At 44.6% G+C, this 23,928-nt stretch overlaps 1 protein-coding gene across 2 annotated transcripts in view; it reads right to left on the reverse strand.

The window, feature by feature from the left end:
• LOC137791285 (receptor-type tyrosine-protein phosphatase zeta-like) overlaps positions 1-23,928 on the reverse strand; it is a 56,727-nt gene that overhangs the window by 20,629 nt on the left and 12,170 nt on the right. For both annotated transcript variants that reach the window (XM_068586072.1, XM_068586073.1), the window contains exons 2-7: positions 16,497-16,565; positions 3,185-3,364; positions 1,106-1,257; positions 924-1,019; positions 752-818; positions 125-282 (exon numbers count right to left, since the gene is read on the reverse strand). In XM_068586072.1, coding sequence (XP_068442173.1) covers positions 125-282; positions 752-818; positions 924-1,019; positions 1,106-1,257; positions 3,185-3,364; positions 16,497-16,565 — 722 coding nt within the window. The remainder of the gene's footprint in view (positions 1-124; positions 283-751; positions 819-923; positions 1,020-1,105; positions 1,258-3,184; positions 3,365-16,496; positions 16,566-23,928) is intronic.

Raw genomic sequence — 23,928 nt, forward strand, 5'->3', positions numbered from 1 at the left:
TCTTTGTTTCACTATGTTCTTACTGTCCAGAAAGAGAGGAGCAATTGGGTAGTGGCAGTGGACTCCAGTGTGTGTGTGTGTGTGTGTGTGTGTGTGTGTGTGTGTGTGAATAAAACCTCCTGACCTGTGTTTCCGATATGACCACAGTGTGTTTGAAGACGATCCATTCCACCGTCTCCGAGCAGGGAGGTGTGGTTAGTGAGCCGTTGTAGATGTAATATTTATCTGTGTTATTAGGCAGCAAGGACCGCAGGGTGAAAGCTTCCATCGACCCGCTCTTATCTGGGAAAAGAAGAAAAGAAAAAAAAGTGGCATAAGTAAGAACAGTTTTGCCTGAAGCTGTAAGACCTCATGGCAGCAAGCAGTTTGCTAAATGTACGACACACAACAGGATATTCAGTGGAAGCCAATCAGCAACCTCTTATTATTCTGTCATTTGGAAGAGAAAAGGGTGTAATAATGGTTGGAACATTTCTGTATGAGCGTTCTCACTGCAACACACTGCTTTGTCTAGGAAAATGATATCAAAACCACCATTTATGTATTCACCTGTAGCTCTGTTGACAATAACACTGACGGATCGGACTGCACTGTCTCAGACTCAAATCTTACGTCCCCGTTATTGACGCCATCTTTCTGATATTCTCCTGACCACTATCACTATTTTGTTTGATAAACAGAAAGTCAAATGCTTCCTTCAATGTGTTTATTTGATGATGGCACCACCTGCTCGTATGTAGAGGTGACCTACCGAACCTGCTGACGGTGTTGACGGCTTCTACAACAGGCCGGAAGCTCTCGTTGTCCTCCAAGCTGATCTGTGGGAAAGAACATGGTGGCCTTCATGGAAAACTGGATTTCTTGATGGGGAACAAACAGACCGATCGCTCGCTGCGAGAACAAATCAACGAGGTTCAACTGACCTCAAAGAGCACAGCCAAGGCAGCGATCCTCCCTCCTTCCCTCACGGCGGCATCCAGACTTTGGAAGTCGTCCGGATCGTAACAGAAGATCTGCATCTGAACGAGCGCATCGGAAACGAGAAGTTTAGCTTCAGTGGAAGACAAACGTACGATCAATAAACGTGCTGGTGGTAAGACAGCACCTCCAGGGGGTACTTCATCCCGTTCAGGCTGTGTTCGGACCCATCAGACGTCACGTTGCAGTGCCCCCAGTGGAAGGTGATCGTACCGACGCGGAACCTGGAGCTCAGTCCTCCTCCGCTCACGAAGAACTGCCCTTCCACACGGAGGGCCACTAAAACACACACACAACAAGAAAGACAAAGGATGCGTTTCATGAAGACTGTCAGATGAAACTTCCCCACTAAAAAACTGCCATAGTGCATCAATATATTGTATTAAAAACGTTCTAACTCAAGTGCATGGCCGACGGATGGATGGTAGAATATTCTTCATCAGTGTGGATGTTTACAACCTGTGAGTAACTTTAAGGCTCTTGAGACTTTCAGCTTCCACTCCTCCGTGTGGCCACCAGGCCCCGAAGCTTTCTCTACATTCACATCTTCTGGCACCGAGCGACTGACGAGATGGTGGCACGAAGTAACTCAAAGCAGTTCTTCAGTGATGCAACAGATGCAAAATCCATGTTTTTTTTCCCCACAGTAAAAATGACACAACGGCCTGTGGGTGCGATAACTTGGATATCTTTGTATGCATGCAATGAGGAAATGGTCTGACGGCAGTCTATTCCAGGTATTTGCCATCTGATAATCAACAACACTTGAACTTGCATTCACAATTTGTTTTGCTCATCGGAAAAAAAAAAAAAAACATTGACATGTAATTAGCATATAAAAGGCAACACTGAGGCTGTATATTATCACCGTATCACTGCCTTGTGAAGGTGAATTGTGAACAAACAAATATTTACATACCCAGCAGCGACAGAGCAACATTAGCATTCATTAAGAGTTGTGTTTCAGTCTGTTTTTGTCTCTTTAGCAGACGCTCCACTATGTCATCCAACTAACCTATCCGTCTGCAGTTTAACTTTGAGCAGGTATATTGAGCTCTTTAGAGCTTCTTTGAATGACAACCGCCTGCTACGTCTCCCAAAAACAAAGATGAGAGCAATGAGAGTGAACAAACACACTAAAGTTGCGGGCACTAAAACCAAAACACAGCTGACAGACGCTAAACCGCTGCAGAGAGACGAGGGGAACGACAGGCTGCTGATCATAATGATAACTGGGAGATGATCCCTTTTCATATCAAAGCAGACAATAACGCTTCTCAAGTCCACTTCAGCCTCTTTACAGAGTTCCTCTTGGGAACTGTATCTCCTATGTCTTGCTTCAAAATGTGTTGGGGAGACAACAAACCATGAATTTACTGATTAATATCATGGGAGCTATGCAATGTAATTGGTTTTAATATGCAATTTCCTCTCCGACTTTACGGAAAAGGATATTCATTTTGGGACCATTAATGTATAGAGGACACACACACACACACACACACACACACACGCACACACACACACGGTCCAGGCTGCATTGGGACGATGGTGCTGATAGCTCAGACAGCTTTCATTTGTTTATCAGGCCAGACATCACTCGCTCTCACTGTCACTTCTCTATGTCCTCATTTCTCTCCCCTGCTCTCTCTCTCTCTTTATTATTGTTGCTCCCCTCCTGCTCTTCTTTTGTCGCTCAGCTTCATCTCTGCCTCTTGACACGGTCTTTCTCCACATGTACCTCTGTCCCTCCGGCTGTCTCTCTCTGCATTACTTAGTCCCTCCTCCCTCCCATTGTCTGACTCTTTCTCCTCTTAATCCTCGCTGCTCCTTTTCTCTCATTAACTTTGAGTTTTTCTGCTTCTGGAAAGTTAAGCTTCTTTCCACATCTAGGGGATTAACATGTTGTGCTTTACAGAACCGGACTAATGTCAAAATCATTTCCATAGATTGAATCTACTACATACATTATCTTCCTCCTCTGGTTGCTGCTTTAATATGCACTTGTCTGCGACTGAAAGGATAAAGGAAGAAATCCCACATGTCGCCCGTCTTTCAGCACACATGAAACAGCCTGTGGTCGGGTTTCCTGCAGAGTCCCATCGCAAACATGCCCTCCACAGCTTGAACTGGAGATGTAAGGAAGTCATGCTCTTATAAAAGTGTAGGAAAGGATCACGAGAAGACTGGAAGAACATCAGCGTACCGGTCTTGCCGTTGTTGTGGATGGTGCTGGACTCTGCCGTCAGCTGGTCCCAGCCCTCCAGCTGTAGATTCTGGTACTGCAGCCTGACCTGGGTGAAGGTCTCGTCGATGTCCACGGGGGACTGCCTGGCGCTGTTGCAGGACGGGTGCTTCTTACCCCAGTTGTGCTGGTTCAGGGCACCTGTACATGAGAGAGAGAGAGAGAGAGAGAGAGAGAGGGGAGGGGGGGGGGGGCAGATAGATGAAGAGACAAACACGTTCACGGACTGCTGATCTGGAAATGTCAAACTGCCTGATAGCTTGTTACGAAATCTTCTTCATGTGCTGTCAAAAGAACATTGTGGGAGCGCAGCTGCGTTTCAGCTGGAAAATTGACTTCTTGCTTCGCCTCTAGATTTTCCTCCGAATGATCATCATTCGGAGAGAGACAGACGGAGAGCGAGAGAGCGAGTCTTCCGATGACTCAAGACTGTCTAAATGACTGACGTGCGGTCATGGTGTTGGTGAGCTTCTCACAGCGCCTTTAAGATACACTTAGAGGCGAGTGTTGCGCAACAGGTCAGAGGGGTCAAACAGGACTGACCGGCCTCCGGTCACACTTCAGCCCGGCGCTCTGCGTGCGAGCGTGCGTCGTTAATGCCCGAGTGCGTGTCTCCTGGTCTGTGTTTTACTCGTGAATGGTTGTTTTGGGAAAAGGAGGGGGCAGCATGAATTCTGTTCAAACGTATCGCTGTGACGGGTGCGTTTGTGTGATTTAACAAGGCTGTGCTTTCCGCATGAATAATGGGAAACAATGTGAACAGCGCCAGGACGAGCGAGATTTGCTCGACAAACACGCAACACACAAAATTGTAAATCACAATAGAGGAAGGGAGACGCGACGCTCTCCTCTTTCTGCGCTCAGAAGAGATTTATTTGGCACTAATGATCTGCTAAATATCACCAGCTCTGCCTCAAAAAGGGCTGAGCATTGTTTATTTATGAGCGCATGTCTGGTGGTTGAATATAAGGACATGCAGTGCGTGCGTGAATTTATTCACAACTGAATGTCACGCTATCTGCATTTACGTCAGCTCAGATGATGCGTGTGTGTGTACATGTGCTATTTTTCATTATTTCTTAGCACAATACCTTTTCATGCAGTGTGTGCATGTGTGTAAAATATGAATTCACATGTTGAAGTTACCTGTGTGCCCTCTGGACTGCAGCAGATATATATGCATGAACAGCTCCCCGTGTGTGCATGAGTGAATGTGTTCATTTACTGCACGCATTCATCCTCACAGTCATTTCCTCCTGGTGTCTTCAGGTTAGTCACAGGGAGCAAAGCTGCCTGAGCTGCCTTCATTACACCTAATGTTTCACAGTTAAAATCATGCGAGAGAACATTGGAAAGCGGGCAAATAAAGAAGAGTCATTACATATAGAAATATCAGCCGTTATAAGGCACAATGTAGAGATTTGAACCAAACATGCAGCTGAGCTCTGCAACGTTTCCTCGTCCAGCAGTTCATATGATCCGTCATGAAAAGTGACTCCTCATTTTTGGTGTAAGTCCAGAAACACGTGTCAATTTCTGCTCATTACATGCATATTATTGTCAAAATAAAAGCACCATCTTCACATGGAACAACTCAAATTGGTTTCAGCAACAGAAGCAGTCAGGTTGAGGAAAAGATTGTTGTTTGGATTCAAATAAATCCAGACGTGAGGTGAACTACTGTCTAATGGAAATGTGTCATTGGATTTTCTTATCCAGTGCTGTGTCATTAGTGTGTGTGTGCATGCGTGCGCGTGTGTGTGTGTGTGCGTGTGCGTGTGCGTGTGTGCTTTACAGTATACAAAGAGACAATGAGTCTAATGAGGTCAGAGCAGATGGTTTAACTGTAACGGCTCACACACGACTTCACGAGGCATTAGCTTTACATTCCTTGTTGTGTGAGTCCTGAGAGCTTGTTAGGTCTAGATTCAACTAAACCAATGCCGTCTTTGTTGTATTGCTACCTTTGAACCTTTAGATAAGCGTCAACTAGTCAAATATGAATGCGTACAGTTGTTTAAATTGCTCCTGTAATGCGTGGCTTCAGTCTGTGTGATCTGAAATGACTGCAGCATAATTAAAACAATACAGCTTGATTAAAATCCTCTTTATTACTCATGCAGATTGCCATCTATTTGACATTTAATATATTGATTTCATGAATAAAAAGCAGTGAAATGGACAGATTTGCTCCTCACTGGATGTGATTGGCCGTTTGAAGATGTTCGTCTGTCTCAGCAGCCGTGGATGTTTCTCTGTGAGCGGACGGCACGAGGTCTCTGGAGGGGTTTCGCTGCTGCGTCTCGTTGGCTCGTTTGTCGTAAGCTTCGAGGAGACGAAGCTTCACATTGAGAGAAAGTGAGGTCGTTTTTCCCGTCATGATTTCATTGTGAATGCAGCGGCAATATTGAAATGATTTGTTTTCCTTAGAAAAGACCAGAAGACACAAAGTGAACACTGCAAGCGCACGACTTCATTACGACAAGCAGATTATTTATGTCCCGATCTTTCCCATTTAGTTTCCACCACCAGTTGTTGCTCAGTCACAGAGTTCTACACTGAGACCTCTAACACCACATCAACACAATAAAGCTGTTACTCGACAACGTACTGAAAACAACACTGATTGAAGGTGATTACATGATTAAAAAGGTCAACATTTCAAATCTTAAATTTTGACCTTTATCTTGTATTTTACAAGAGCACGTAGTGAGCATGTGCATGTGCGTGTGCGTGTGTGTGCGTGTGTGTGTGCGTATGTGTGTGTGTGGTGGGGAAATGACACAGGGTTGTCACTGTGTCAATGACCACATCTGCTCTGCCAGCCTCAGCATCGCAGCGCACACACACACACACACACACACACACACACACACACACACACACACACACACACACACACACACACACACACACACACACACACACACACACCGCGTTACGTAAGGCTACCATGGCAACAAGTCGCTGACTGGTTGGAGCGAGAAATACAAAAAAATGGTAAAAACCTTAACCAGAGCAAGGCTTTCCTGTCTTAATTTAAATCAATAAACACACACATGCGTGCACACCCTCTCGCTTTCAGTCAAGGGCTGATGTTTCATGATTAAAAATGTAAATTACATTTCATATCTCTGAGTTCCACTTGCTGTGCCACAGTGTCTCCAGACGCTGCCAGTGGACCTTTTGTTGTCAAAGCCACATGGGAGACTTTTAAAGCAGACTCTGCAATTTGATGGAAAAATACGATAAGTATTATTCTACATTTCCCTCCTTACTTTTTGCCCTTCTGCCTCTCGCGCTCTCAAAAAAGAAAAGGAAGACATTGTCTCAACCATTTTGCTGTAAAGCGTCTGTATTCTCATGGTCAGCACTCTGGGCTTTAATCCCTGCTCACCTGTGAGGTTATCAAGATAAAAACCCAATTTGACATTAACATTTGTATGAAAATGTGCATTATATCGTTTAGTTTGACAGCTGCCTCACGCAAAAGACACACAGTAGCAGCAGAGCAACAATGTGTGTAAACTTCTTGAAGAAGCGTTGTGCGCTGCAGAGGATCAAAGAGAAGTCAGCCGTGAAATCGGTCAAGACAGAAACCATTTACACCTGGCGCTGCTGCTCTTTTTACCCACAGCACCTCCATCATTTCAGCTCACTTCTCACTCTCCAGGGAGGAGGAGAGGACAAAGGGAGGAGAGAGGAGACTCAGCGTCTGAGGACACAAAGGGGGGAGAGCCGAGAGGACAGACACACAAATGCACGATAGAAAAAATTGTAGGAGACAAGAGGGGGAGGACAAAAGAAGACAGAGAAAGGACCTGAAGGAGCCGCATGATGGAGGAGAGTAAAAGTGTGTGTGGTGTTTGTGTGAGTGTGTGTTTTGTACACTCCCTGATGTCCTGTGTGATTAATGCAAATATACAAGTAAACAGGGACACACACAAACATGTGCGTGGACTGTCCATCTCTGTTTCTGCTTCCACCAACGAGCTCCATTAGATGGGAGAGACAGAGAGAGAGAGAGAGAGAGAGAGAGAGAGAGAGAGAGAGAGAGAGAGAGAGAGAGAGAGAGAGAGAGAGAGAGCGAGAGATGATTTCCCCCTCTGTGAGAAGGTTCGGCCCTGCTGAGCGAGTTAACTGTTCAGAAAACATGCAGGGTTATTAAATTGAATAATGTAGGGCTCGACTTTTTTGGGGACTGTCTGTTCCTGTTTGCATCACTGCTGGCAAAAATAGCTGAATATGAATCAAATATTAAAAGAAGAAAGAAAAAAAATAACACAGCGATGCTTCTGAGTCGGGGTTATGCTCGTCTGGCAGGACGGAGGGTTTAACATCCTTCATTCTCTAAAAGCTACCACATGTACCATTTTGTGAACGTATCAATGAAGCTATCATGTTTCATTCACTGGTTATTCATTTAGCGCATCGAAGGAAACAGATACAATCTAATCCCAGACGACATTTAAAAAACCCAAAGCTGTTCAGTTTACAATGATTCCTGTTCAATCCATCACAAATCAATTAATCCACACATCATTACACCACTAATGAGTTCATTACTGTGAACACAAATAAGGAAGCCTGGAGCAGCCTTTATAATAGACCTTTTCCACAGCGGACGTATCGGCGCGTCACAGCAGGAGAGGGGCGGGTGTTATTAACGACCTTACTGAAGGCTGCGTGGCGTTGAGGGACGAGTCAGCTGCTTCTGCTTGATCGAATCCCAGTGTACACCGACACGGGATGACAAAAGCCACACTAAAAATACGAGCGTAACCCGCTGCGCGACTTGTCCCCGGACGCAGGGCTCTGGGTTTGGGCCTGCCGGCTCAGCGATAAGGACACTGCTGCAGCTAAAGGGAACGCAACCGCTGCTAATGCGACCAGTCACACCTGTTTTTTTAATACGATGTCGGATCAAAAAAAACGATTATTTTTGAGAGTGACCAGCTTAGATTTGGGAGGTTTGAGGGACCGTTGTGACCTGACGTTGCAGGGTCACATGATCAACATGTCCAACGCCCACAGAGCACGTTATCGCTGTCTTCACTATCTTCTGCTGGCATGAGATGAAGGCGACCACAATACCGATACGAATAAAGCTACAGACACACAGACAGTGTATCTGTCTGTGCAACACACTTTCTGGCAGGTTTATTTTCAAACACCAGTACAAGTGTGTGTGTGTGTGTGTGTGCGTGGAGATGTATATATCTATATCTTTAGATATAGATATATATATATATGCAGCAAATCTCCCTATTTTCTGAAACCTCTCCGTGAGAGAGGGACGGCTCTGTCTTCGCTGGTGTCATGCGTTTCAATCAGTATCTCAGTTTGCAATGAAACTATTTGAGCAGAGAAATAAGAATTGTTCTTTTGTGCGAGAAGAGACTTCAGTCATTCTTATTCGGCAGAATCAATGGCTATGAAAGCATTCATGGTCACACACGCACACACACACGCACACACACACACACACACACACACACACACACACACACACACACACACACACTGCCTGACATAAAGGAGTGAGCCTAAGGCTGACAAGATCTAAGCTACTAAATAAATCCATAATGAATGGCAGAGAGAGGACTCCACACACACACACACACACACACACACACACACACACACACACACACACACACACACACACACACACACACACACACACAGACCTGCTATGTTAATGATGCCACACACATCTACAGCGTATCTGACAATCAGACCTGTCAGATTATTCAAAAAAGAAGAAAAAAAAGAGGAGAAAAACTTGGGGTATTAATCAGTCCCCATATGCCGTTTATGTGATCTTTGACGGCTCCGTCTAGACGTGTGAATATGAAAAGGTCTCTGGAGCGAGAGACGGCCGGGACCAGACTCTTTGCATGGAGTCAAATATACAGTTAAATATTAAACAAGTGCAGACTGTCTCTCTGAACTGATTTACTGTTTATCTAAACATGCACCGTGAAGGTTAGCAAAAATAACTTAAAGATACTACGAGGAATTTGTATTTTGTGTTGATCTTGGTGTTCCCAAAAGGAAAGAAAAAACCGGTAATGTTTCAGGCCGCCAGAGTCCCTTTGGAAAACCTTTCATTTTACTGCAGCAGGATCCAACAGACTGTTCTGCGCAGTCCTGGTTCTGGTTCTGGAGGCCCGGGGCTGCAGGAGCGTGGTGTCTGCACCGGTGGGAGGGGCCTCCAGCCGATACCTCCAACCGGAACATCTCCAACCAGAACATCTCCTACGAGAACGTCTCCAACCAGAACGTCTCCAAACAGAACGTCTCCAACCAGAACGTCTCCAACCAGAACATCTCCTACGAGAACGTCTCCAACCAGAACGTCTCCAAACAGAACGTCTCCAACCAGAACATCTCCTACGAGAACGTCTCCAACCAGAACGTCTCCAACCAGAACATCTCCTACGAGAACGTCTCCAACCAGAACGTCTCCAACCAGAACGTCTCCAACCAGAACGTCTCCAACCAGAACATCTCCTACGAGAACGTCTCCAACCAGAACATCTCCAACCAGAACATCTCCTACGAGAACGTCTCCAACCAGAACGTCTCCAACCAGAACATCTCCTACGAGAACGTCTCCAACCAGAACATCTCCTACGAGAACGTCTCCAACCAGAACGTCTCCAACCAGAACATCTCCTACGAGAACGTCTCCAACCAGAACGTCTCCAACCAGAACGTCTCCTACGAGAACGTCTCCAACCAGAACATCTCCAACCAGAACGTCTCCAACCAGAACGTCGCCAACCAGAACATCTCCTACGAGAACGTCTCCAACCAGAACGTCTCCAACCAGAACATCTCCAACCAGAACATCTCCAACCAGAACATCTCCTACGAGAACGTCTCCAACCAGAACGTCTCCAAATGGAGCCGAGATAAAACCCGGATCTGAGTCTGTCCACGGCGGGCTGTGGCTGCTGGAGCCCCGTTGGAGTGTGGTGACCAATGACAAGCATAAAGAATATGTATAGACTATATATTGTATATATATACAGAATATAACTATATATAAATAGCAGATTTCCTCACTGATGCTGAACATCATATACAAGCATCCGTATTACACTGAGATTGTTTCAGAAACAACATTTCTCAGCCACTTTGTCCTGGGGCTCCGCCCACTGAGGTTTACCTGAGCCGTTGAGATTCCTCCTGCATAAACGTATATGTTTGTGTAGCTTACAGCCCCGTCTGCCAACCTCTGACTGTCACGGCATACAGATGAGACATCATCAACAGCGCTCTGTGGGAAGTTTACCAAGATTTTTGGATTCTGAAATCATCACAGTACACAGATATTTATCACGCTGGGCGGCCATTGCAGCCACTGAACTCATTAACACGAAACAATGAAAGGGAACGGGGGACAGAGAGAGAGCGTCCGTGACTAAAGGAACACACCTCGGCATCATTACCTCACGTCTCCCACGAGGCTGAGCGAGCAGCCACACAGACGGAGCAGCAACTGGAGCAGAAGAGAAGCCGGCCTGGAGTATTTGGTGACTAAGAGAGAACTTGAGAACCTAGTGGGTGGTGAGCACATGCATGTGGACGGAAACAGAGACAACGGACACATGAGGTGAGAGAGGACGAGCAGCTCGCTGGTTGAGAGACGCACAACTGGAATCCGGGCTTCTGGAATAATGGAAAAGCCTCGACAGCAGCTTTAACCGCAGGGAACGCTAAGACCCTCGCAACACAACGACGATAACAAAAACAACAGAGACATTGCTAATGCGTTCTCACAATTGAGGATCAAGATGAATGTAGGTTAAGGGCTTCCAACCAATTATCAGAGTCTAAGTCCCACTCAAACATTTATTACATAAGTCATTTATTACATTATTAAGTCATTTATTACAGTCATTTATTTATAGTTTAGTTCTTCATAGTCTTAATAGTTCCTCATTTATATTTTTGTTGTCTATATGTTATACGTTGTTCTTTTTTTAAAAATGTTTAAACTGTTTTTGCACTTTATTATTTATTATTATTATTATTTGCACAATTTCAATATATGTTGGACAGAAGAGAAACGTACTTTCGATCTTCTGTAAGTTTGCACTGCACATTGCACAAAATTGATCATAAAAACGACTTTGACAAACTGCTTGGTACTGTACAGGATGAAGACCGGCCGGCATCTTGTTGATGAAGACTACGTTGACTTCAATGCTCACCAGCTCGTTGGTGGTTAGGCAGCACACAGCAGCTTTTATCAGAGTCTATTTGCTGAAAACATTTGCCTGCTATTGGTGCAACCAAAGATCAGCAGTGGAGAAAGTGAACTAAAACAATCAGAGCCGCACCTTTCACATTGATCAGCTGATCCATTGTTAATGTAAAATGCTAAACTGTATAGCGATTTAGTCTTACGACCACTCAAAAGCGCTTTAACGCTACATGTCGACCGCCCATTCGTACGCAGCCGATGCTCTGATTGAAGGACAGCCCTTGTTCATATGCACTAATCAAGAGGCTAGCTCGTTAGCCATCTGCCTGACTGATTGCACCATGCGTCCATGCTGGTGTTACACGTGCCACAGGAAACATGCCAAGCGGTGGGCTGGTGACCAGAAAAATATAAAAACACTTATTAGAGCAGCTTCAAGTCTACATTTTTGCAAAGCCAGTCGGGTTTTGTTACATCTCGACCATATTTTCTCACTGTCAGGATTATGCTAATCATCTGTAAGTAGGCTACATACATTGGTGGTCCTTTCATCACATAGGTGACAGAAAGACTTAAGCCAGCCTTATATATATATATATATATATATATATATATATATATATATATATATATATATATATATTTTCACCAAGGAGAAGATAAAACATGATCCAGAAAGGCCACCGAGGAATCAATCCACAGCCCAGTACAATACGATGAGCCTGTAAAAGTTATCGCAGCCTTTTTTATTTGTGTCCTGTGTCTCAACGAAGAATGATGGTGTTGACGTGAAAAAGTCATCTAGCAGGAATCTGCTCTGGTATAAATAATTAACGACGCAGTGTGCTGAGCCTGGTACCACAGATTGCTGGGTAACCTGCACTTTTTCTTTTCCGTTGAAATAAATGAGGTGGTTTCTCTTCCAGGCAGCGCGAACGTCGGTCCAGAAAACACAACCTTCATTTATTTTGATTAACATTCACACTTAATAATTGCATACCAGCGAATAGATGAAGGGAAGCTGAACGTGTGGCACCTGCACACTGATCCAAAATTAGCATTGCTATGATAAGTGCAGTTTTTACATAAAGAACTCTTCTGGGGTTTGGGGAGATGGAGCCGTCACGCAGCCTCTCATGCCGTCCTTATTAGTCCAACCCCGACCATCCTGCGGCACTAATGACGGACAGACACACAATGTTTCTCCGGGGCCGCACTATTTAACCAGGAGTGTGATCGGATTCTTAATGTGAACACGGCCCGCTGCTCTTCCCAATCAGATCGTTTAGAACATAAGGAAGCGGTTTTAAGACAGAATGCTGTGAACTTGTGTCGACAGGAAGTGTTCATTTTTGAAAGCTGTGTGTGTGTGTGTGTGTGTGTGTGTGTGTGTTCCCCAGATGGAGCAACAGGGGAGGAGAGAAGCCTGCATCACCTCAGGGTAAGACTAAGTAGGATCAAGGAGCGAGAGGAGACAGGGAGAGAGAGGCGGAGCAGTTTGGTCTCCTGAAAATGACGTTTACAACAAAAGTGTCGAGATGGAAACATGTTTTCTTTATGATTACGTTGTGTTTTTGACGAATCACAAACGCGTTTCCAATCATAGTCCACGTGAATATTTTAATTTACATCCTTAATTTAAGCCAAATCGTGATGTTTTTCCGTAATCCAGGAGCGGACGGGTTTCCCTCTCAACGTAAGTGAGAATGCAGATTGGTTGTAGAGGAACCTCATGCTGGAGGAGACTGGGTTTGGGCAGAGACACCAAGAGACACACAGATTGAGAAAAAAGGCCGTGGAGAAAAAACATACTTGTCAGTCAGCTTAATGAATTATTAATGAAGCCAGCATTATTATTCTTTAATATTCTGTTTGTCATTCTGTCGTTGCTGCTCCAAGGACAGGAACCAAAGAAGGTTCATCGAGCACGACTTACCTATTTCAGCTGTTATGATAGTTTACAAAGAAATATAATGTTTCAACACGACTCCAAAAACACAAGTCGTAGCAGAATAGTCTCCCAAATATTTCTATAGGAACTTGTAGGTTTTTAACACTAACTTTTGAAAAATGTATTGCGTCCCATTGCGTCTGACTGGAAGAAGAAACTGGTAATTCAGAGCGCACAATTTCCCACAAACACACACATAACAGATGGGGCCCTGGGGGGTGTCCTCCAGGCAGGAGGATCTCAGGGACCCCTCGGAGACAAAGCACAGAGGAATGATGAGAACAACATGGAGATGGAGGAGGAGGAGGAGGAGAAGGAGGAGGAGGGGGAGGAGGAGGAGGAGGAGGCGGCATGCTTTTGTGCGCATACAGTGTACCTGCATGTTTATTGTTAATACTTTTAAATCTCTTGAGACGTTGGTGGAGACCCAAACAGAACTAAAAGAGTGATTATCAGAATTGGATCGGGGTTGAAATGATTGCTCCAGAAACTTGATTAACTCGATTGCTAAAAATCATCGTTTGACCTCTTAGCCTCAACTCCAGGGGGCCGGTTTCCACTGCGACTAATCAGCCGTGTGCAGATTGTACCGAACAACAAATCCCTGTTGAAATCAGCAGGAGGGACGCTAGTGAAGGTTTAACTTAGTTACATGTTACGAGCTCTATTCAGTAAATATTAGTACTGGGTGTAATCTTGTGAAATGTCATTTTTAGTGAGAAGCTTCAATGAATGTGTCTGAGGGAGATGGTTTCCAGTCATGTTAGAAAGGGAACTATGACGTATTTAACTTCCAAAGAGTTGCCGTAAGCAGCTTATAATACATCGAACAAACTAATAATGAAAAAAGATTCATTCATATTTAAATACAATTTATTTCCTAAACATTTTAATTTAATAATTTGAATCGCACAATTTGCGGCACATAAGTTTACTTTATGTTTGTTACTAAATCCTCGTACAAATGTGTATTTAAATCAAAACTATTATTTCTAGTATAACAGACTGGCTTGTTGTAGTGAAAAAAGCCTGAACTGATAAATCCTCATGAAGCATGAAAAAAACCTGGATGGAGTTAAGGTGCAGTCATTTAGAAATGTAAAACCACGGTTTGATTGATGGAAGTGCTTTGAAAAATGTTCATTTTGATTGTGGCCTAATGTTAATCTTTCCTCCTTTGCCTCTCTCTCTTCCTTTCAGCTCTTCTTTCTCTTCAACCCTCCTTCTCTCAGTCTCTCTCTCTCTCTCCTGCCCCCCCGTTTCCTTTTAATTCCCTTCATTCCCCCTCCCTCCTCCCACCTCCTCCCCTACTTCTGACCCAACTAAAAAGCTGTGCGCGGTGCCTCACAATGAAGTGTGTTTTCTTTCACATGTTAATGGTTTTACTCACGACTCAGTGCACAGCACAAGGCGAGAAACAGAGCCGGTCCGGAAAAACAAGATTGTGCATGCACGCACGCGTGCGCATGCGGCTCGGGTTACAGTGGATCCAAATGAACTGCCACCGAGTCGCCTTCAGTTGTGATGACGAACTTCAGAACCCAACAGAGAGGAAAATGAGAAGTGTGCAGCAGGAAGGGAAGAATCGGAGGGAGAAAGACAGGCCGAGAGACAGAAAGCAGGAATCCAGGTGGAGGAGAGGAAGACGAGGAGGGAGAGGAGAAGGGGGCGTCGCCGCTTCGTTTCTTTCGCAGACAGCTTTTTATCACACTGATCGTTTCGGCGCATCTCGCAAAGAAAAAGCTATTACACTTTGTCAAACCGGCTGCACGGCCCTGCCTGGGAACTGATTGTGACGATTTGACAGAGATAAAGTAAACACTGTGCAAGATGAAAATACATGTGCGCCTCTTGATATTCATACTGTTATGAGAAGTGTGAGCAGAAACACGCCGGACAAATAAAAACCCAGAGGCTGTTCTGGCTGTGAGTCCACTCAGACATGGCTCAGGGCCAGGTTTCATATTCAACACAATTCAGTTGTGGATACTTTTGTTGTAGTTCAACAAATTGGTTATGTTGCGATGATTTCATCTGATTGGGGTTTTATATTTCATTATCCATTTTACAAACAAAGATATTATGTATTTTATTCAATTTCCAAGAACCAAACATCCATGTTGAAATTGTTGCGGCCATTGAGCTGAATCAGGTTGTCAGAGTTTTTACAAGCGCAGGTAAAGAAATGATGCCTGAAGGTTCGTGGACTATACACACGTTCTGGTCTATGGCAGGAAGTCAAACGAATAAAATCATCGAGCGAATGCAGTTTACGCGACTCAGACATTCCCCTAACCAAACAGCGTCTCAAACTATGTGTCGATTATCACCAGCAATCCATTTGGGGTGCAGGTTAATAAGTTTAATAGCTGCATTTAGCCCACTGATGACCTGTTGAGCCTGATCGTTCCTTCTGATCCTCCTTCCCCCGACCATTAAGTAGCTAATCTCCCCCTCTGGGACCATTACGGCCCGTCTGTGTCCACTCTTTGTTTCCGTTGGACCACAGCTTAGCTCCACGGGGGCTTCGCGCTGAGTTAGCCGATGCCATCCCGCCATATGGTCCAGGGCAGATCAAGGCTGTCTCACGGGAGACGTTAACAGATAATCCCTTTGTACCGTGTGATATTGGGACTGACACTCGCCAGTCTGATGGAATCCCTGTTGTCCGTTTAAGTTTGTGTGATTTTAAAATATAAGCAGAGGGAACCTTGATCATTGGGACGTTGCTCTTAAGTTTATGCTTTATTGTTCCTATATTAGCTTCATTATTGATGTAGATTATTTTTAGAAAATGTATGGAGATGATGTTAATAATGTTATGATAATGATATGTCATTGAAATAAAAAAAGACCACTTAAATGTGTACTGTGAAACACTGTTAGTCACTAAGTACAGTGTAAGATGCTACCACGCACACACAAGCTGTAATTGTATTAGAACTTTATAGTATAAAACATAAATAATTAGCCTGTTTCCACCTTTAAACAACTGCTCATGCACACCCACAAATCCCCGTTATCCAGGAGGCACAGTGCCCATGTGAGCACACACGTGACATGTGACACATGACAGTTGACAAGCAGCAAACGCTCCTACACACCTGAGTACGACCAGTCGACGTCTTCAGGGAGTTTCCTCAGGCCTCGGACCAGCGGCTCTGCTGCCACAACTACAGAGAGAATGAGCAAAGGTTATCAGCGTCGTTTTACATTTCCAAAAAAAACACACACACGTGTGTAAACTGACATGTGACGCCATGACCAGCTGTCATGTGATGAGCGACAGGCCTTTCCTGTCATTCAGTGGATACATTTCACTACAACTACCGAGCCCGCCTGGAAATAGACCGACTCAAATGCGACACCGATAGGTGTGATGTCACTGTGTTGCGTACCGCCGATCTTGAGGCGGCCTGTGGAGCAACATCTATAACAGACGATCGCTGGAGACCAACATCTTATTCTGAGCACGGGCTGTATGCAAGAAGTGCACGTGGTCATCGTGACGCTCACTGGTTTGTGCTGGTCTCAAGCAGCGAATTCATCTTGGTAAACGACTGTCGCCATGTTGTTGTTTTTGCAACCAATAAACAGAAGTTACCATGTTGGGAATGCAAAGGAGTGCCGCCGGACACAGCTCTGGCAGCGGAGGCAACCTGTCAATCACAGTCGCCCCGCCCTAAAGCATCTCCTGCTTTATGGTCTATTTGACTCAAAACTGGACCGTCATTTACTAAATGAACATCATGCTGTATTGAAGAAGACTTAAAACTGGAGATTGAGACATAAACTCATGTTTTCAATGTTCACTGAAGGAATAAATCAAGAGAGAAGTTTCCCAGAGAAGTTTTAAGACATTTCCGCATCGGCTACACTCGGCAGAGCCGAAGGTTGCCGTCTGATTCTGAGTCATTGACAGTTCAGGGCATCCTTTCAGCTGCTGCACATCTATTGACTTGATTCCCCTTTACAGCCACAGAGCTTTTATTCAAAGGCGCACAATGATTTGTTTGCAGCACACACACAGGTTTCTGCCGTGTAGCAGAAACTGAACACTAACCTTTGATGCCCCTTACAGAAGCAGACACACACACAAGGTACCAATATCGAGTAAAGCAGGAAAAATACACCATTGACATCATTTTTCTTACACACACACACACACACACACAGTTATCTATTTCATGGTCGTCATCCTCACCCGGGTACACTCAAACGTACAATGACGTATGAAGGTCTACTCGCCCGATTCCCGTACCAGCTGTACACTCACTAACTGAGCCCCAGCTAGCTAAGAACATCAGAGTCCAGCATGTCAAAGGATTATTTTAGCACCATATGTCTACCAGGGGGAGCCGCTGATAAAATAAACGACGATGCACGCTGAAGTATAGCTTTCAGATTTACCCACATTCCCCTATAGCGCAGGCTGCAGACAGGCAACATGTTTCAGCTTCACTTACAGGAATAGAGTTAGCCTGAAACTGAGGTTTGGATGAAATGCTTACTGCACATGTTACCGTAAAGACACACTGAGTGTTAGGATCAGTCCTCCCATTCCTCCTGCAGAGGCTTTTCTCTTGGCTCTGCAGCTTATGATAACTCAGTTCTGGGTTCTTTACCCTCATGAAAGCACAACCCTCTCTCCCTCTTGTGCTTTTTTCTACTTAAGTCTCTCTTCCCCTTTCTTTCCACTCCCTCTCCTCCTGCTGGAGTCCATAAATGAACTGCTAACAGAGAATAGGTTGCGTCCGTAGAATAAAACACACACGTGGCGTATGCCTGTCAACGTTGCAGCTGGCGGGAAAGTTATCCACCCCAATAGCGTCCCACGCCAACATGCTAACCCTGTGACACGTACTACAAACATGTGCGCCAATGTGAAAATGATGCTTTTTGCGGCCAGAAACGAAGCATATACAGTATGCACGCAGCGGTTATTAGCGGCGGTACTGTAACACACTGAAGGGAAAACCAGATGGCATATTTCATGTGATCAGCGAGGTCAGAGTGGTACGGAGATGCACAACATACTTAATCTGCCAAAGCCCGTTGCTGAGCTACCCTCTATTGATCTTTTGCCGCGCGCAGATAAAAAACAAACACCTATCCAGCGAGAAGATGAAAGCCGGCACGAAGAGTCAGATTTAGGTCATGGACAATTACCACCATATCTACTGCATTAGAGACATCCATGTGGCACGGACGAACACGGTGTAATCCCATTGTTTACAGCCGCCGGGATTAAAACGTCGGAGAAAAATGGCTCCGTTCATGTAGTTTTATCAAACTATGTACATGAAACGCAACGCATCCATTTTGAAAACAAAACCCTCTCTGTATCATCTGTAAAATGTTCTGCCTCGATGAATATTCAACACACCCCGATGCACAGACGCAGCCACGGGGGATTTAATGTGGCGCTTCACACTTGTTTAACTCACTTTTGCTTCTTTCCCAAAAGAGACCGACGCTAAAAGAGAAATATATTTTCTATCTTTTTCTGGTTTGGGACGTTACGGGGAGCTCTTTGCTGACCGGCTGCATGGGGGCTAAAAAAAGAAAAAGACATTTTGGATGTAGGAAAACGCAAAAGTAGTGGAAATGAGAAATTGAGTCGAGGGCACACGAGTCCTTTTGTGCTCCTCTGGACTGTGTCATGAAGTGACAACTTTGACTGACACATGCAGCTTGCTATCCTCTTCATGTCTGTGTAATATGAACGGATGGTGAAAAGCAACAAGGACTTAAGAACAAAGACAGGAGGGAAGAGAGAGTAAAAAGAAAAGCGCACCAATACATTTAGGGGTTCATTTAAAGCCTCGTTTCCCAGCGTTCGCTCACACTGACATCTATAAATTCAGTGTAATCGCTGATCACATCCGCCTTTGCACAAAGGAGGGAAAACTGAAGAGACATGAATGAAAGTGAGCAAAAAGACTGAAGAATGGAGTCGACTGTGGCGTTATGGCTTCAATAATGGCTTCATTAACATCACACTGTGACGGATTTTAATCTAACTTGCCTTTGGCAAACCACCGCAACACACACACACAAACCAAAGGATCACCTGTTGTTCCAATGTGATTTTAAGAGAGAACAGACTTTTCATTTGGCCCAAAATAGGGAAGCTACGATTAAAATGGCTTCTGAATGGACTTTTATGCATTAGCACAGAGTGGAAATGCATTAAGGTGCATTAGAAACATCTTCAACATTATAATACACGTTTTGAAGCACATTATGAATGTATGACCAGCGTATTTCATCCCCACGCTGTCTCTGTGGACACTTTTTAAAATCGTCACATCCAGATGTAGAAAAAGTGAAACCACAAAACCAGACGGAGCGACTTTGACATCAGTGCCTCTTTATGAAGCAGCCTGATGTGACTGTGAGGTAAAAGTGTGTCTTTAAAACACTAAGTGAAGCTGCACTCACAGCAGCGAGACAAGTCACTTTTTCAGGGATGAATCACAGGTCGGGTCAGTGAAGAGGCACAGAGGTGGAGGAATGAAAGTACCATGAGCACCAAGGACAAGATTTAGATTTCAGATCGAGACTATTTAGATTATCTTGAGCTTCTCATAACACTGGTAAAAAGCTCTAAAGAAGATCAACAGGACCTGGTATTAATCATGCAACTGCAAGAACCTTTTTATTTAACCATTATTTGTTCCGTGTAATGAGAAGTATCGACCAGGGCGTCCCGAGACCGAGGCTCAGACGCTCCTTCTATTGTTGTAATTTCTCTCTACTTTCTAGAATAAAGGCATGAAAATGGTTACAAATCACAAAATAATAACATTTTGCTCATCAGATATATTTCTTTCGTCAACATGTATTATTTAAAGGTTATGACATCATTTTATAGCCATGAGTGACGGGCGGATCGTTGCCATTTTTAAACTAATTATGTAGCTTTTCAACACGCTTCAAGAGAAGCTGCCACGGCTGTCAGGGAGTTACGATGGCAGCCGCTGTCTCCTCGTGTGTCTTACTGGCGAGCTTCACGTCCCTAAAGCGGCGGTGGACGAGCAGCGAGGGGCTCTGAGTCACTGGAAGAAGCGGTGGAACGAGGCGATGAGGCCGGCCGACCTCCGGGAGCAGAGCGTCACCGGCGCCATCGGCTGTAAGAGCACAGCCGATGGCGCCGGGACTCCGCCGCCGCGGGGCCGGCCGTGCACGAAGCTCACAGCTGAATCACTGTATTCCTCCACCCATCTGCACGCGTTCTGCTTTATCAGATTTCCCCGGGAGGCATCAGAGGCCTGACATTAAAGGCTTAGGTGACTGCGGCGGCGGCAAGACATTTGTACGGATGTTTTATTCATGGAGGAAAGGTCAACAGACATGCACTTCTCCGACAGCGCTCCGCTGCAGCGTCTCACATGCACACACCTGTCTCCCATGCCGGAATAAAAAGGGAAAACTGGTGGAGTAAAAAGACTGGTTTCCACTTATAAATATGGAACAAAACCACGCTTCAGCCCTTTTTGAATGATGGCCCGTGTATTGGCGTGAGTGCGTATGACTGAAGGGTGAAGCGAAACCAAAAGCCAAATGAGGATGTGTGTGAGCCGGACAGCTGATACGCTCACGACCAGCTTCACTCGTACTGAAGTGGCAGCGCCCGACTACAAGAGCTCCACTCATAAACATCTAGTACGGCTAAACATGTTGAGGCAACGTGAAGAACATTCGCTCTCAGATGTGATCGGATGAGTTGGTGTTTAAAAGATGGAGAGGGGAGTTCACGTCCTTGACTGACTAAGTTAAAACACAGATGAGATCGTCAGTAAAAACAAAAACATAACTGTTGATCTTTCTATTCAATTCAGTTTATTTTATATAGCCCAAAAAAAGCTGAGCTGGTGATATGATTACTTCAGGATATATGTTATATTTTGAAAAAAATGCATGTGCAGCATTTTGGAAATGTTATCTTTTACATTCATAATCATTTTGATCTCAATCAGATGAACATTTCTACTACAAAAAGAATTTGATGTGATTCTGAAATTATCTTTCTAGATTATTTTTTTTTTCAAATTTTCAAAGCCTCACTTTTCCTATTGTTGGTATTTCACATTAAAAGCTTTCAACTGGTGAAAACACGTGGAGGCTTTTATTTTGAAGTTGACAAAAAAAAGAATGGATTTGCTGAATTATTCATCAGATCTTTGTAGTTTTCAGTCATTTTGACTGGATGAGAAAGTAAAAGAGCTGCAGAGACTTCAGTTGTTCTCACAGTGTATTTCTCACAAAGAAGCTGCTGCAGGAATGTTTAAATCACAATTACCATTATCACGGTAACTGGGCCGTCGCTAAATCATCTGCAACTGAATTCCTACGGATTACAACTTTAAGCCACCTGCTCGCACAAAAACGTGGACAAAGTTCACAAAGTCAAGCGTCTGGAGACTGCGACCTTCCAGCCTCGCGCTGCAGACGGGCTGTGCTGCCCCTCAGATCCTCTTACATGGATCCATCACGTTCCGCTCAGTCCGGCAGTCACTTTGTGATGAAGTGTTGAAATTTAACGGTTTTGCCGTATCCACTTGGCCGTGACCTTTGCACCTCTACGGTTACCAATTTCTCGTGTTTCCGAGAAGGCCTTTCAATAACCCGGAGAGGCGAGACGTGAACGTGTTGCTTTCCAGCTAACGTAGATTTATAGGTAAAGGAATATAGCTGGCTGGTTTACTGCAGCTTATCAAGCTTGGAACGTGTATTTTAAACTCTTAGAACGGCTTTGAAATCAAATCTAATTATGACTTCTTTAACTACATGCAGCAGCAGCCCGAGGCAGAAGGTTTTTTAGGGGGGATTGGGACGCTGCACGGAGGATTCTGTGTTATTAGTGTTGGGATAAGTGAGTCGGTCCCAGCTGAACACTAATGAATAGCACAGTGTTGGATTACAGGCCTCCTGGGGCTGATTTAACCTGAATCCTTGAGAGGAGGGATGTGTTCATCGGCTGCGTTTACACCAACACAAACGGATTTCCAACAGTAGATGTGATTACCGCTGTCTTATTAAATGAAGCGATGCGTTCCTCCAGGGACGGAAAGCCTGAGTGTGCAGCCCACAAGAGGGAAAGTGTCTGTACGGGTCTATGTAGGGTTTAGTCGGAAGGCTGTGTGACTTCTGCAGAAAGAGACAGCACTTTCTAATTCTTTCAAGCAGCTTTAAACAAACTATGTTTTCAGATGCTTCAGTGCTTAAGCTCGGAGACGCCCGTGTGCAAAACGTTTGATTTACCAAGCGTCACATCCTTCATACAAAGCCCACCAAACCCACCAATGTAAATTAGAATGTTAGCATGATGCGTTCAAATGCAACCTGGAAATATGAAACCCGTCTCAGATCATCAGAGATTAATTATATATTCACACAAAAACATAGTGCAAATGGTAATACAGTAGTGTATGTTGAAGTACAGGGATCGTGGGAATAAAGAATCCTGGAACTTCACTTGGGATTAACTCCTTAATTTCCAGAATCCCTTAACATACAGATGTTACAGCAGGTGTGTCTCCCACAACTTCAAGCTAACAATAATGGGAGAATCATTCATTTTGCAGATGTTTGGTCATAAAACAAAATAGTGGAAAGAAATGTAGAGCGGAAAAGTCTGGAACAACTCTATTTTATTGGGAATTACCCTTCAGGGATCATTGGATATCTGAACTAAATTTCAAGACAATCCATCTGCTAGTTGTTAAGACATGATGGTGGAAGAGGAAAATTCAAGGGTTCCCCAAAATCAATAGAATTCATCCTGTTGAGACCAGGAAACGAACCCTTTCCTCGCGTTTGCGCCGCTCTCAGCAGACAGTAAAGTGTCCCAGTGAAGCCTCCTGTCAACACATAATGAGTCGCATTCCTACAGTGAACGTCTAATTAAACTGACTGCTGTTAAATATATTCACCAAGTGAAAGGACTCCGAGATGGCTGCTGCCACCGCTGATCCCTGCTGAACATGCCACATCCGCGTCACATAAAACGTGACACCTGTTGACCTCAGTGTCTCAAACACACACACGCGCACACACACACACAATCGTGTCCACGCATACATACATAGATACATACAGGCACATACCTCCGGGGGCCAGACTATAACTTATATAGCATTCAGCTGTGTTGAGTGTCAGCTGGTTAATTTAGTACGCTTGACTTCTCGTTCACTGTCTGCTGTTTCTGTCGCCTCGTCTTACTCCGTCAGCCTCGGTCTGATTTGCTGCAGGTCACATTGGGAGCCATGCACAGGACCACAGCAGGGACGAGAGAGAGAGAGGATTTATAACGTGTTGTCAGGACAGAGAACTCTTTTACATAAATGTTGACAGCACAGCGCTCACTGCATTAGTTACCCATCTGATTAAATATCCATTTGATGGCTGGGACATTTCATTTCCCATTTAATTCACTGTCATTCCAATCACCTGTGCAGGAGGCTTCTGTTTTGTGAATATGGATTAAGAAGGGTGAAACGCCCTCTCCATATTCATCCAATGAGTATTCAA

Source organism: Clinocottus analis, unplaced genomic scaffold (genome assembly GCF_023055335.1).
Source record: "Clinocottus analis isolate CAN_PGR_092001 unplaced genomic scaffold, fCliAna1.0.p SCAF_20, whole genome shotgun sequence".
Lineage (NCBI taxonomy): Eukaryota > Metazoa > Chordata > Actinopteri > Perciformes > Cottidae > Clinocottus > Clinocottus analis.